This window comes from Corvus cornix, chromosome 1 (assembly GCF_000738735.6).
Source record: "Corvus cornix cornix isolate S_Up_H32 chromosome 1, ASM73873v5, whole genome shotgun sequence".
In the NCBI taxonomy this organism is placed as follows: domain Eukaryota; kingdom Metazoa; phylum Chordata; class Aves; order Passeriformes; family Corvidae; genus Corvus; species Corvus cornix.
The window spans coordinates 51,687,956-51,703,661 of record NC_046332.1 but is presented as its reverse complement, the minus strand read 5'-3'; the positions used below and the strand labels follow the sequence as shown (position 1 = coordinate 51,703,661).

The 15,706-nt window shown below is 37.9% G+C and overlaps 1 protein-coding gene across 3 annotated transcripts in view; it reads left to right on the top strand.

The window, feature by feature from the left end:
• The window catches only part of TRPC4 (transient receptor potential cation channel subfamily C member 4), a 133,979-nt gene that overhangs the window by 69,180 nt on the left and 49,093 nt on the right, over positions 1–15,706 (top strand). For all 3 annotated transcript variants that reach the window (XM_039566770.1, XM_039566776.1, XM_010400360.4), the window contains one exon: positions 3,378–3,896. In XM_039566770.1, the coding sequence (XP_039422704.1) occupies positions 3,378–3,896 (519 nt within the window). The remainder of the gene's footprint in view (positions 1–3,377; positions 3,897–15,706) is intronic.

Sequence of the window (15,706 nt, the reverse complement as noted above, 5' to 3'; positions counted from 1 at the left end):
TCATTCCCACTTAAAGTGAATGCAGGGAAAGGAAATGTGACAAAAAATCTTGTGCCCTTGAGCACGGAAGTGTTCAGACTTTGAGCTGTCCTTTATTTTCTGTTTTATTTTCTTTTTGTCTACTAATCACATAGACCTTCATAACAAATATACACAGTCACCAAACCTCTTTGTTCAGCCCCGTAAATAGTGTTGAAGTAGAAAATCTTCAACAAAATGTAAGAAGGCAAAAATTGCTTGACCTTGCCAAGTTTAAGCAGCCTCAAACTTAGCACACTAACTTCAAAATGTGTAATATAGTTACACTGCTGCTGAGCCTTGGGAAGTCCCAGTCACAGTCAGTGACTGTAAGACCTAGTAGCTTTCCAGGATTTAAGGAAGACTTGCATGTTTTCTGAGAGTGTTCTGTCAAAGCTTCAGAATATGTGACTAATATCAGTGTGTGCTGGTTATTTGGTTTAGTTCTCTTTAAGAGAATTATTTTTCAGTACTTTGAAAGTAAAATTCATTGTAAGTCTGACGATTTAAGAGCAAGTACTCTGGGTCAACAGTTAAATGTTGAAATTTTCTGAATGGCATGAGAGCGCTCAGTACTTCAAAGATAAGTACTTCATTTTGCTTCGGATGAGGGAATAATTTGACCTTATTACTTTGATATTCTCTCTTTGGTTTAAATTAGTACAAAATCTTAAAATAGGAGGTAAAGGGTCAGGGGTTAAACTCCTTATGTAATTAAAGTAGAAGTCATAGGGTTTGCCCTTTAAGTTTAAATGTTTCTGTAAGTTAAGGCTAAAAAGATTTAATAAGCACTTCTATATTTGGGTAAATTCTGATGCTATGAATTCCAAAAATGTGTGCATTAGCCTTGTATCTGAGTTAGCTTAAGATGAAAGGCTTTGATAAGCTATGAGAAAAAGCAAGCAGCTTTTAAGGAAATGGACCCCATGTACAAGTCAGTCACTGTAATGCCATGTTGTTTGAAGTTGTGTCTTAATTTTTCAGAGCTTGCAGCTGATGATATGTTTAAGATAGCCTTCAGTTCTGGCAGGGCTTGAAGCAAATGTTACTTTAGTACTGTCAGAAAGTACAAAGCTAGCAACATGTGAAGTGACAGAATTATACTCTGAGCAGTCAGTGAGTTTGAAGTTACAGCTTTCTGTCCTTGAGTTTTCTGCCCTTGCAGCTCTCTCCTTCGCTCCCTGGTACCCTGAACTTGAGGCCGAGGGGGAGTCTCACTGCTTGTAGCAGACACTGTCAGAACACAACACAACACAACTCTGTAAACCTTTTTCAGTTTTATGATAGCCAAAAATCTCATTTCTACTAATGCAAAGTTTGAATCTCTACTGCCATTTTTATCTTTCTAGTCTCAAAAGCACTGGCCACAGCTGCAATTTAGAGAGCAGGAAATGTGTGTGTATGCACGCAGTGTTTTCTTTTTTCCTATGTAATATGTAAGTAGAAGAGAAGATAAATCTAAGACTGCAGTAACCTGTAAGAATTGAGGTTGGAAACAGGTCTCACTTTCTGCACTGACACCAAAGACAGGTGAGAAAACAGACATGGATTTCAAGCCCCAGTTCACACTGGACAGGAATAATGATGTGATCTGGGCACCTGGGCATCCCCAGGTGGGCTCTGTGCAGCATCCAGCCAGGAGGCGACAGATGTCCCAGAGGTACCCTGGAAGAGACCTGACAGAGAAGTGTGGCCAGAGCTACAGAGTCCTCTGGGAAGACATATGTCCAAGTTGTGGGTTTTGCCCTGAGACCAGGCACAGCACACAGACCTCCTCTTTATTCTTGTACCCAAGTGTTCCCTCCACCCATATGTATCTTCAGTATATTCTCAAATGGGTTCTTTATCTCATGAGTAATATTTAACCTATGTTTCTCTGTATGTCTGCACACACACTATTTTGTTTGTACCTCAAAATAGAGAAAGCAGAAGTGAAGTTGCACAGGAGCTGCCTGGCTCACTGGTTGTGAACATCTACCTGTGAGGATAGCTGCTCCCTCTGCATGGGATCATGAGGGTGGGTATGCCAGCTCAGTCCTGTGCTGAAACAAACTCAGTGCCAGCCTGACAGTGCCGAGCCAAGCATGCATGTCTGAGTGCATGGGAAGGGAGAAAAGGGATTTCTGCCTGTTGACTCCACATACCCTCTCAGAATCTGGCACAGCTACTATTATGGCCCAGCAGGTTTTGCTTCCCTAGGGATGTGTGATTACTGTCCTGAATGCCAGGTGTCCAGTCTTGTCTTTCTACCCCGTTTTACCACTCCCACTCCACTTGTGTTTTTCCCGCCTGGCAATGAAGACATAGTGCTGTCATGAGACTTGCATCAAACATTTTTTTCTCCCTGAAGTGGCCATCTATTTCCCTAGCATTCAGATAACCTTGAGTCAGATGTTTTCCTTTTTTCTTCCTCCCGAAAGAGCATCTCTCAGAGCACCTATCAGTGGTGCTCTATGGATTGAGTTTTGTACTTGGTTATTGAGCTGTGGACCAAAGGCAGTCTGTAAGTGATGACCAATACCAATTTTTTGATTGACACTGGCTAATTGCACTTACATTCATAATCATACTAATTGAATGAATTGCCTTGACCTTAACCTTAGAGCCTGGTAGTTTAAAATAAACAAACAAGCTTAAAATGAAAGACCTTACAGTTTTCTGATAAAGAAGACGACAATACAGAAATGCACATCAGAAGAGTCTTTAAAAATGGTGTCTGGGGACCTTTTTTCCTACAAACTTCCCTGTTTTACTATAAACAGAGTATGTTTCTTTGTGCAGGTGAATGTAGAACTGAGCCTTAAAACATTAAGCTCTTTGCAGCAAATATCTTTGTGTCTCTACACAGTCTTATTTTCAATATTCTCTTTAAGAAAACACATTTTTTTCTCATTTACTTGCCTATTTTATTTTATAAATATAATTTTCCTGTGTCCTGGTCATTGCTTTCTTCAGAGATTCACAGTTATGCCCCCATGATTCCTTCTTCCCTATAAAACTGAGATAAACCAGTGAGAGAGAGCATTTCCATCTTGCTCACTTCAGGGGACCGGAGAGGAGCACTTGTGTCTAACTCCTCCTTGTTTATCTAATAATTTGCTCTAATGAATCATTGCTCATGGGTTGTTTACATATAAAAGAGGTTCCATGAAAAATCACACCCTGTTTATAGCAATTTATTACCTGGGAAGATGCTATCTTAGCTAACTGAATTGTTCTGTTTAAAGTGTTTCCTTCAACTCTGGCCAGAAATAAAGATCCATCAGTAAGTGTATTACCTGGTAAACCACTTGTAGCTTAATTTTCTATAACTCCTATTCAATAAGAAGGCCTGTAATGGTTTTTTTCCTCTTTCACAGGTTCCACCAGTGCTTCTGGACAAGCAGTTTTCAGAATTTACGCCGGATATCACACCTATTATTCTGGCTGCCCACACCAACAATTACGAAATCATAAAGCTCCTTGTGCAGAAAGGGGTGTCTGTGCCCCGGCCACACGAGGTGCGCTGTAACTGCGTCGAATGTGTCTCAAGCTCAGATGTGGACAGCCTCCGCCACTCTCGGTCCAGACTCAATATCTACAAGGCTCTGGCGAGCCCATCATTGATTGCTTTGTCCAGTGAGGATCCTTTCCTTACTGCTTTTCAACTGAGCTGGGAGCTGCAAGAACTGAGTAAAGTCGAAAATGAGTTTAAGTCAGAGTATGAGGAACTGTCACGGCAATGCAAGCAATTTGCAAAAGATCTCCTGGATCAGACACGGAGTTCCAGGGAATTGGAAATTATTCTTAATTACAGAGATGATAACAGCTTGATAGAAGAACAAAGTGGTAATGATCTTGCAAGATTGAAACTGGCAATTAAGTACCGTCAAAAAGAGGTGAGTGTGCTGGAGAATATTTAAGCATATTCAGTAGTAGTAATGTGATAGATAAGAGCCTGAAATACAACCTTTTAACTGAGACAAATTTCTGCTTATCTTTTTTTGTTCTACTGGGTTTCTGCTCTTTTTATAGTTTCAATTAGATGAATTTGAACAGTTTGATAGTATCAGAATTTAAAATGTTCTCTTCTAGCACAGATTCTGTGAAACTTTTTCTTCTCTTACATCTGAATAGACATAGTCTTCAGTAGTTGTGCTCTGAAGTGCTCTTCAGTAATAGGATGAGAAATATGTAAAGCATACTTTAAATAAACTTTAGCCGTGTCTGACAGAGAAAGGCAGCTACGTGTTTAAACACATACTACAGGTATCTCTATAGAGAGGTTTCTTCAAAAAGTAGGTATAGATACTGAAACAGAAGTTTAATAGCAGTGCATGACTCCTAGAAATGCTGACATTCAGATTCTCTTTCATAAAGAATTCAAAATGGAAATACCTGAGTATTGGTGTCCATGACAATTAAAAATTCATTCATTTTACATTTACTTCACCAATATGTACATCTAGTGGGAATCAGAGGATGTCTGCATATCTTTTTAAAAGTACTCCAGTTCTTTTGTGCATGCAAAAGCAAAAGAAGCAAGACACAAAAATGAGTTAGGAAGATAGTTCCCATGATATTTCCCAACCTTCACTTAATCCCTGCACGTCATCATGTCAGAATATGTTGTATCATTTCATTAGGAACCTGCACATACCAATTCAGCTGAGCTATGGAAGTCCATAGGCAAGACAAATGTAACTGTATAGTACTTGTTCATGTCAATTACAGCAAATGCTTAAGAAACTTCGGTGCTAAATTGAGCTGGTCTGTCTATCACTGCTAAATCTCTGTTCTGCAAAATATAATAGTAAATGTGTTAAGTTATTAAGTATTTTAGAAAGATTTGAAGAAATAATAACCAAACATGTAATGATTCTTTTGTTCATTTGAAATAGAATTTAGTAATCCTAAGAAGCTACCATGGAAGTAGGGAACTACAGAAGTACTGATGGAAAAATACCTCAATTAGTCTCTGACTTCTAATAAGCTTCTAATAAGTCTTCTAATAAGCTTTTTTTCCTTCAGGAAATGTATTGGATAATTTTATATTTTATAGTATAATGTTTCAGGCAACATATTCACTGCCTTCATAAATTATTTTCAGATCATACTTTGCCAGACTTAACAACCACTATTTCTATTTCTTGAAATGCCAATCCTGTCTTACAGTCATTTCAGAAACTGCTGTTTTTGCAAGGATTCATGCATTCAAATGAAATTCTGACCTCTCATGATTTTTTTTTTTTTAACCTTAACGCAAAGCTTGAATTTTCTTAATTTGAGGTAGTGCTAGGCATATGTAGGGTGAAATGTTTTTTATAATTGCGTCTGATTGCTGTGCCTAATTAAGTTGCAGTAATACAGCTGACTACATCATTGATTCTTCATAATAGAAAACATTAGGCCATAATGATTTAATGAAACAATACCAAGTCAGGGGATCTTTTATATTTTATACACATTTTTCATTTCCATAAATATTTCCAGCTATCCCTACCATTAGATTCTTGCTGAAGTAAAATCAAGTTTTACTAGATTCTTTAGCTGTGTTTCAAAATGTATTCCATACAGGCTGCTGAAGGAAACAGTAGCCTCTGTAACTGTTCAGTCACTTTACTTCTGATTATTACTACAGTATTCTGGTAGGTGCAGCTCTAAGTTCAAGAAACTTACCTCAGGCATAACAATTGCTCGGTTTCTGGCTGTCCTGGTCCATGTAGATCATGATAAAAGCACATCAGCAGAGTCTTTCTATTTCTTGTGTTAAGGATGCTGCTGAGGACACTGGATACAGAAGCATCCAGGGCCAGGGGGTTCTTTCATCTCGGGCACTGGAACCCAGCCAGGAGCTCTTGATAGTATAGTATTTTAGGCAATATATTCACTGTTTCTGTGAATTATTTTCAGATGCTTCTGCTCTAGACTTAACAACTACTATTTCTGTTCCTTTAAATGCTCTCCACCTCCCCCCCAAGAAAACAGATAAGAATGCATTGTCTTCCCCTCTTATCTTACAAGCCATCCCTAACATCTCAATCTTTATTCATGCTATTACCAAAGAACATTGTTACACCATATTGGGACTGAGGTCAGAGCTCTACAAGTAAGCAATCAGGTCTGGTTGTCCAGAATGTCCAGTCTAAATCCAAAAATTGCCGTTAAAGTGACAAAATAATGATGAATGAGGACAAGTAAAATTAGAACGTGTCCTTTTACGTTGTTTTTATGATTAAGTGTCCAGGAGTTAAGTATTATTTTTTTCCTTTCAAGTTGAAAATAATACCAAAAATTATTATCAGTAATTCCTTTCAGCATTTTAAGCAACCAAACATGAAACATATTAGAACTAAACCTTGAAAAGGGGTGGAGTAGTCTTTGGAAAATATAACTTGGTTTAATCTCAAGACAGAGTATGGAGTAGAACATCAGATTGAGTGTACTTGTAGAAGCAAACAAGTGGATGGTGAAGAATTTTCATTGTGTAAGGAAATGAAAATTGACAAACGTGTAAAGAAAATTACCAAGCTTGGAGTTTTTGAGGACCTTCCAAAATGACATGATGTTTGAAATGTAGATCTAGAAATGCCTTGGAATGAACAGAGAAAGTCTCTTGAAATTAAAGTGATTAAGCTGTGCTTTTTGTAGTAGTCTGCAAGTCCCTGGTATCACCCTGTGTTTATGGAAATTGAGAAAGTACCTTTATTCTCAGAAGTGTCCATGTTCACCACTTTGCCACTGAAGTGGGTCTTCCAAAAACCCAAAACTTTATGCCAGTTGGGTTTAAGGTTCTCCATAGTGAAAGCTGCTCATCTCTGCATTTGCATTCCTTTCACACTTGCCATAATACTGTGATTCTCATTTATGTGCTGTCAAAAGGCATCTCAGTGGTATCGATTCTCAGTCCGTGGAGTCAGGTCAGAGGTGTGTTATCAACAAAGAATCTTCCCTGATAAAATCATCATTCTTCTTTATTAATAACTAATGAGGTTCAAAGATTCATACTCTCAAGTTTACCCTACAGGATAATGTCTGGCAAGAATATCTGTTCAGAGTTATGGGGCAGAACCAAAGAGCATCCACCAGAATGTACGTTTTCTGTGCTTGCCCACAATTATTTTTAGCATAGCACATTTTTTTCTGTTCATTTTGCACCACTGGTGCTGTTTGGCTGTCAGCAAAGACACATTGCTGAAGCTTATGGTGCCTGTTTCTGACACCTACTGTTGCCTGGGCTACAACCAGCAGCAAACAAGGAAGATTTCCTGGAGTCACACAGCCACCCTGAGCTGGGCATGGACATTTTGTTGTCCAATTACACGTTGTTTAATATTATCTCAAGTAAGGGAGAGTTTGGTTTTGTGAAGGCTGCCACAATTTCAAGTACACAATGGGCAGTGAGAAGTAAGTTTCACTTCTTTCTGAATCAAATAAAAATGCTATCTGATTTAACTGCAGCTCCATGTAAGGATGTAGAAGGGGAATCCCAAATGTGGTTCACAAGCAAATCTGAGTTCAAGTTAATTGCAAGCCTCTGGTGCAGCAATGCAATTAAGTACAAGAGAATAGTAGCTGTCTTTATTGATTAGTAGATAGTCATCTTTTCCACTCATTACAAAATGCATGTTTTCTTGTCATTAATATTCAGAGTTTTTAATAGAGGTATCACAGCAAAAACCCAGTGTCTGTCACTGTTCAGTTAACTTTTTTTTAGCTTTGGTTCTGTTTAGGTATTAAGCATATGACTACAAAAACATGAAAAAGTGCTTACTACAATGCTTACTAATTTTCCCTTATATGTGAAATGAAGAAGGGGGAGATTAATAGGCTGGATCAATATCATCTGGTTTCACAGTAAGTTTAGTTAGTGCAATTTAATTACTTATACTATAACTTGTATCTCTCTTTCATTTGCCTCACGCTAAATGTCCCATTTTCATTTAAGCTATAGCTGTATAAGCTCAAATATAGTAACGGAATGAGGTTGTAATTATTGCTAGTACTGTCTCCTTTTGCTTTGTTATTAGAAATTCTCATATCAATACAGAAGAAATAGGAATTTTTAAGTATGTAACTGTTCACCTTTTCTCTCTCACTTTTCAAATGAGTAAACACTGGCTGGTTTGTGTTGGGTTTACTTTTTTTTTATCTTTTCCATTCTTAGTTTATGCTGATCATCTTTCTCTTCCTTGACAAATACACAATCACTGGTGAATTTGGAATACCTAATATTGTAAATAGGATGTAAATAGGTGAAATTCTGCACATTTCAAATTAGCAGTCTGGAAAGATTTTAATAAGCTTTTTCCTGCTTTTACCTTGAAAAACCTAAAGTAAATGTGTAGTTTACATAGCCTATATCCAGTGTTATCTATCATGTTGAGACCTATCTAAAGAAGCCAGAACTAAGTTTTCTAGAGTTTTCCTGATCCTGAATTAACTTTTTTAAAGGTTTGATTAAAAAATTTCTAAATTTTAATTTCACTCCATGTTTACTAGACATGCAGCTGCTTAAGTACTAAAATTCTCCCGAATACCTCTAGTTGGTCTTCTAGATGCTCCCTTTTCCCAGGGGCAGGACCTATTTTTCTGAGTTGTGAGCAGCTGCAGAACCTGTACTGGCAAAGGGGCAGAGAGAAAAAGGAAGTGGGTTTAACAATTTGACCTATTTAAAGACATATAAAATCAACAAGAGTGCAGGCTTTATTAGAAAGAATTTCAGGGGAAATATTCCAGGGAAATCAGCTTCAGACTAAATTAAATATTAAATACATTAATATAATATTCAGATTTCATAGATGAATTCATGTTTTCTAGGAAAGTGATGCTGCAGGATGAAAAAAAATTGTTTTGTTTTGATAACAAAAACCATCTGTTTACTTCTGCTCAAAAGAGGACTTTTTAAAAAGGAATCACCAGTTCTTCCTAGTTTTCTATGCAAAATACAACCTTAGTGAAATGGAAATATTTCACAATAATGTCAGAATTTCAGTGAAATTTTCAATGAAAACATGCCAAATCATTTCAAATCTGTCATTTCATGTCAGTGTCTAAACACTTCATTTCAATGAAGTAAAGGATTTTGTTTGTCTGCAATTACTTCTTAATCCACTTGGACTTTAACATTTTTGCCAATGAAATTCTTATAGCTGATATCATCCCATATCATATTTTTATAGAAACCACTATAGGCATGATAGAAAGCAAGAATTACTGATTTTCAAAACTATCTTAGCAATTCCTCGAGAAAATAATTTTAAACTACTGAAATGAAAAGTTACTGTGTTCTTAATAATATTTTTAATGTTTAATTATAATGAATTTCTCATTAAAAGTCTTTCAGATGCAAAAACCTGAATTACTGACTCTGTAAGCAAGAATTACTTTGGAAAAACATTATCTTAAGAATTGTTCTGTGCTTAAAATTAACCCACACCTGAAACACAAGCAGAAACACAGCAGCCATGTGTAGCAAGTCACTGTGTATATGAATATTTGTCAAAAGACTGCAAAGGTGCCCTCAGAAGTCTCCATGTAAAAAATAACAAAACCTCACAAAAACCAGACTCTGATAATATTTGGACATTTTTGACACCAAACGAAGATATGTTTAGTCTATGAATTGCATAACTGAGAGGAGTGATATATACATGTTTGGGTCCCTGTCTCCATTTCGGCAGACTCTCAGCTATAGTACTCAAAAAGTTTGATAAACATTTTTCCATGCAAGAGTCAGGTACTCTAAACCAGGTCATATGTTTGCTTTGTAAATCATGTAAAAGTCTCCGTGTTTATAGGTAAGAAGTCCACAGATTGTTAAATAGTATGAATTAGGTGATAGATTATCTGCTACACATACAAAGTCTTCTTCTAATTGGTTATAGAATCCTTTCAGTTGGAAAAAAACTTTAATTCCAACGATTAACCCAGCACTGCTGAGTCCACCACTAAACCATGTCCCTCAGTGCCACATCTACATGTCTTTTACATACTTCCAGGGATGGTGACTCAGCCATTTCCCTGGGCATCCTGTTCCAGTTCTTAACTACCCTTTGGTGAAGAAATTTTTCCCGACATCCAATCTAAACCTCCCCAATGCAACTTGAGGTAATTTCCTCTCATTCTACCACTCATTACTTGGAAGAAGAGGCTGACCACCATCTCACCACAACCTCCTCCTCTCCAGGCTGAACAACCCCAGTTCCCTCAGCCACTCCTCATCAGACTTGTGCTCCAGACCCTTCCCCAGCTCCATTGCCCTTCCTGGACATGCTCCAGCACCTCAATGTCTTTCTTGTAATGAGGGGCCCAAAACTGAACACAGGATTCGAGGCCTCATCAGTGCCGAGCATCCCCAGGTCTTTCTCCACTGGGCAGCTTCCCAGCTGCTCTGCCCCCAGCCTGTAGTGCTGTCCAGCAGCCTGTAGTGCTACCTGGGGTTGTTGTGACACAAGTGCAGGACCTGGCACTTGGCCTTGTTGAACCTCATGCCGTTGGCTTCGGCCCATCGATCCAACCTTTACAGATCCCCCTGTAGAACTTGCCTATTCTCTAGCAGACCAACACTCTTACCCAAGTTGGTGTCCTCTGCAAACGGACTGAGGGTGCAGTTAATACCCTCATCCAGATCATTGATAAACATATGAAATAGGACTGGCCCCAACACTGAGCCCTGGGGTCACCACTAATGACCAGCTGCCAGCTGGATGTAACTCCATTCACCACCATTCTCTGGGCCTGGACATCCAAACAGTTTTTTAAGCCATAAAGTATACTCCCATCCAGGCCATGACCTTCCAGTTTCTCCTGGAGAATGCTGTGGGAAATGGTGTCAAAGGCTTTACTAAAGTCCAGGTGGCCAATATCCACAACCTTCCCTCATCCAGGTCACCTTGTTATAGAAGGAAATAAGTTAGTCAAGCAGGACTAAATGAGGTGTAGCTGTCCATGTGGAAGCTGTATTTATTGCTGCTAGGAAAAAATGTTCTTAAATCACAGGGCACATCTGCTTAACACAGCATTTTGTTGTGGTGAAGCAATTTTCCTAGAATATGTGAGCAAAGTCCTTATACAGTCAAAAGACAGAAGTATGCGCAGAGGGAGATCCTGTCTGTTCAAGATAATCTAAGTTAATTCCAGAGACATCCTTCTCTGCTCCTGTGGCTGGGTAAGGAAACAGTGTACTTCAATTAGAAGAATTACTTCACTAGGCATTGAAAATGTAGGAGCAGGTTAGACAATTTACTGCATCAACTGAAATTTCTACCCTGTGGTAACAGAGACTTCGAATTCTGCAGGCTCAGAGCCCACGTGCGGGGAAATGAATTTCCGTAATAAGTAATTAATGATGTCTCAGAAGACATCAATAACCTTTAAATGCTATATGCTATATATATACACACAAGTTGCAACCCTCTCATCACAGTTCCAGTTAAACTATTCATAAACTAACATCAGCGTCTTTGTATTTTGAGCACTTGATAGAAGTAATTAACTCAAAGAGGAGACTTGCTGTTAATGAAGTACAGTGGAAATCTCTCATTTCAGTTCATTTTCTGCATCTTCCTTATAAGAGACATTGGAGGGATATCTGCCTCAAACAGGAAAAACCAGTAGTGCAAACCCCTAACCAGCAGTGCACAGCCCTTCAGTTAAGATGAGACTGGCAGCAGCAGAAGCTGGTTTGAAGGAGTCCCTACTAATGCACCTACAAGCTTCCCTAAAAACCTCGGGTAGATTTAGCACCATGTCTCAAAGTGTTCTGTCCAAAAACTAACCAATCCATGCCTGTGCTAGGTGTAACTGGCCTGAAATAAGAGCAACTTCTTAACTGAGGCGCATTTGAACATGCTGACTGAAGCTTCTGTGTGTTGTTGCAGTGCAAATTTTTCTACTGCCTGACTCTCTCCACTGAGTATTTATTGAACAATAAAACAAGATAGCCAAAGCAAACTTGTTTTAGGCCAGTCTGCTCGTTCTTTTAATCCATCTTCTCTTTGTTCCACCAGAGGTCCGCAGAGAATTCTTCTCTTCCTTCCTTACCCCTTCCTTGATTTAGTGTAAGCCTTAGCCATCAAAATTAAAATACCAAAGGGTGTCTTTATCCATTGCCTCCATCAATATGTCCACCCATTGTCAAACAAAAGATTTATGAGAAAAACAAATGCTTGTTAGATGAACTCACTCTTGTGCTTCCAAAGAGATCAGATCTTTATTCAGCTGAGCAGAGAATATTACTTTCTAAACTTTCTAGCTCCAGGAATTAAAGTAGAAAAATTAGGAGATATGTTGAATATGGCAGTGGTTTGACAAAGAGGAACTTGCATTTTCAAAGTCATATAGGGTTCAATTTTGAGTGCTGGCATTTGAACTTCTAGGGTATTTTTCAAAGAGAAAGGAAAATGTTTACACAAAACTATCAAAAAGTCCTCCTTACAGAGACACTTGGCTTTCTTCTGTAAATAGTAGGATGATATTCTTCAGTGTTGAAATATGTTGGTTATTGAGATATTTTACAAAAATAAGACATTTTGAGAAAAGATTTCAGGAAATTGGAAATGTTTTTGTTACGGAGAAAATAATCTCATTTGCCAGTGAGTACTTGCAAACTAGCAAGGACTTGATAAGGAAAGATTTTGCAGAATGTTTTGGAGAACAGGGAAAAGCCAAAGGTGGATACATACGAATAGGAGAAGAAAGAAATCCAGAGATGAACATCCTCTGCCATGTTCTTTTTTACATCAAATCATGGCTTTTATTGTTTGAATGTGTTTCATTCCTGAGTACTATTGGATAAATGTTAGAGTCTTTAACACTTATGGGAGAGAAAGGCCAATGCAGATCTTCAGAAAGTAGAAGTTGCTGAAGGTCTACAAAGTGCAGCTTGCCTATGCTGTGTTAGTCAAGTACAAGGTCTGGCTCATTAGGCTTTTTAGGTGGATAGAGAGGAAAAGGAAATGCTTTACTCTGCCTGACGAGCATAAAAGATAATAATGTTTAATTATCAGGGTAATGCAGTTGTTTAAATTAGAGGGTGTTCTAAATAGCTGACCTTAAGGGCTTTATTAGCAACGCTGTTACGGTTCACAAAACGACACAACTCGGTTACATGGCATTTGACATTAAACTGAAAGTGTAACATCACATAAAAAAGGGTTGACACGTTATTAATAAAATTATTTCAAGTATTTATTTCTGCCTTCTTAATAACACACAGAAAGAAACTAGAAATAGCCATTCCTGTAGTGTGCTTGTACTGCAAGTCCCTGACTCATTCCACATAACCTCAGGTATTTAACTGAGGTACCTATGTCAGCAGCTGAGCCTTGGGTTCCTTCATCATTGATGGGAAGAGGCAGACATTTCCAGACAACTCAGGCCATCCAAGAACAAAATCATTTTTGTCACTACCTATGTTGCTTACAATTATTGCAAAGGTGACAAGGGACAACTAGAAGTGTTATACAGGCTAAAAAGAATAGCATATAATTTCTGGAAGGTAACTAACAGTGGGAAAAAGCTATTTTGTTTCTCTGAGACCCAGAAAAGGCCCTTAAGCTGAAATGATGAACCTGTTTACAGGAATCCCTTCTAATGCATTGTGTGATCTAAGGGTCTGCCTGGAGAAGTAAGCATGATGCAAAGCTGCATTTCAGAGTTTTGGTCTGAGGGAAAAATCCTCAATTTTACATAAAGATTCTGAAGATCAGATGGAAAGTTTTGCAGGAGAGAACTTTCACAGCTATGACAGCCTGCAATATTCCACTTGTGTTGGGACATTTCTTCATCATTATTTCCAAAGCTGAAACCACTAGTGAATTTGTCTAAAACCAGTAAAAACCCTGAAATAAAGGATAAAGCTTTTATATGCACTGAAAAAATATTTTCTTTCACCGCATGTGACCCTATTCTCAGTAAAAATGTGTTAGTCAAACCACATTAAAGGTAAGTAGCATAATAACAATTAAATGAAGAGAAATAATCATTTTCATAGTAAATTAAGGTTATGACTTCCTAACCTGGCTATGAAAAAAACCTTTGTTCTGTACTAAACCTTGACAAAAGTAGCCTGGCAAGAGGAGCACTTTTTCTTTTCTTTTCAGACTGCTCTTTCCAGATTCGATCTGCAAATTACAGTGCATGAGTGATGGTTAAACAAGATTTACCAATACTTAAGGCTATACTGGTTTGAGGTTGTCTTGCTTTTCTGCTGCAGCTTTCAGTGGAGTAAACATACCTGTTGTGGTTTCACCCCATCTGACAACTAAGCACCACACAACTGCTTGCTCACTCTCCCCCAGTGGCATGGGGGAGAGAATCAGAAGAGTAAAATTGAGAAAACTCGTGGGTAAAGAGAAAGGCAGTTTAATAAATAAAGCAGAAGCCACCCGTGCAAGCAAAGCAAAAGAAGGAACTCACTCCCTCCTGAGGTCCCTTCTAGGCTGAGTTTTGTGTGACCTGATGCCAGGAACTGAGGAGACATAAGCTCTGTAGCCAGTGTGCTTGGAAGTCTCTGTCATCAAGCGTACAGAGGATGATACATACTTGCTTCTATTTTCCTGTAGTATTAAGGAATCTGGCTACCTTACTCTTTCTCATATGAGTTTGCCAGTATATAACGTGGAATCTCCACTGAAAACATAAAGAAAGACCCTAAACAGATTTTAAGGGTACAGAAAGAGTATTTCTGTTCTTATTAATATTGCAGCAGTACTCCAGGGATATTTAACTTCCCAAATAGCTCAATGAGTTTGAAATAATCAAGCAATATGAATTTTCAAGTGATTGAAGAAGGAAAAGGGTGGATCGCTATAAAATTATTTATTACATCAGAAGATAGAATGTCAAAAAGTGTTCAGTTTACAGATATTTTTTCACAGGAACAAACCACAAATACTTACATTAGATAAAAAAAGGTAGTAAAACCAACAACATAATTAAACAATGAACTATTTAGCAAATATTTATTATTCTTCCTATACCAACTTTTCAACAGATATGATGATTCACTTCAAATCATTTAGGTGAAAATTATTATCCTATAATTTTCAGAAAGAAAATGAAGGAAAAGAAGTACCCTTCCTTACTGCTTTTCTTCCTTCAAAAATGCAATTAATGTAAATTGACCCATCGTAAGAGTGCCAATATAAATACTCTGCCAATACAAACATAAATATTATTCTCTCAGCCTTGGGTCCTTTGGCTTCTATTCTCCTTCAATTTCCATGGAAAAGCTGGGGTTTGTAACAAGTTTAGCAAGTTCAGTACTTCAGAGAAAAAAACAATTTTCCCAAAGCAGTCGTGATAATACATCTGCCATCAAGTCTTCTTTTCCAAAGAGGAGGTGATTTTTTTACCTTTGTTATCTGTCAAGATTAGAGAATTAAGGGGTTTGTGTGTCAGATCCCTTGTCGGAGTTTCTAAAATTCCCCACAAAAAGACACTGATGTTGGATTATCTTTGAAGTTCTAGTATGAAGCACTAAAGGAGCTTGCACTTAAAACTTAGAGTGCTGCTGCTGTTTCCCTGCACAATTACAATGTTTAGTTGACTTTATAGTTTAGTTGTGGAGTATGGAGTTTTTTGGCTGCCATTGCTCTCAGCCTCTTACTGAAGCATTTGGATGCTGAAGAAATCACCATTTTGTTGTGTTGATAGAGGCTGGATTTGGGAGAGCTATGGATTCTGTCAGGGTGGATACTGACTG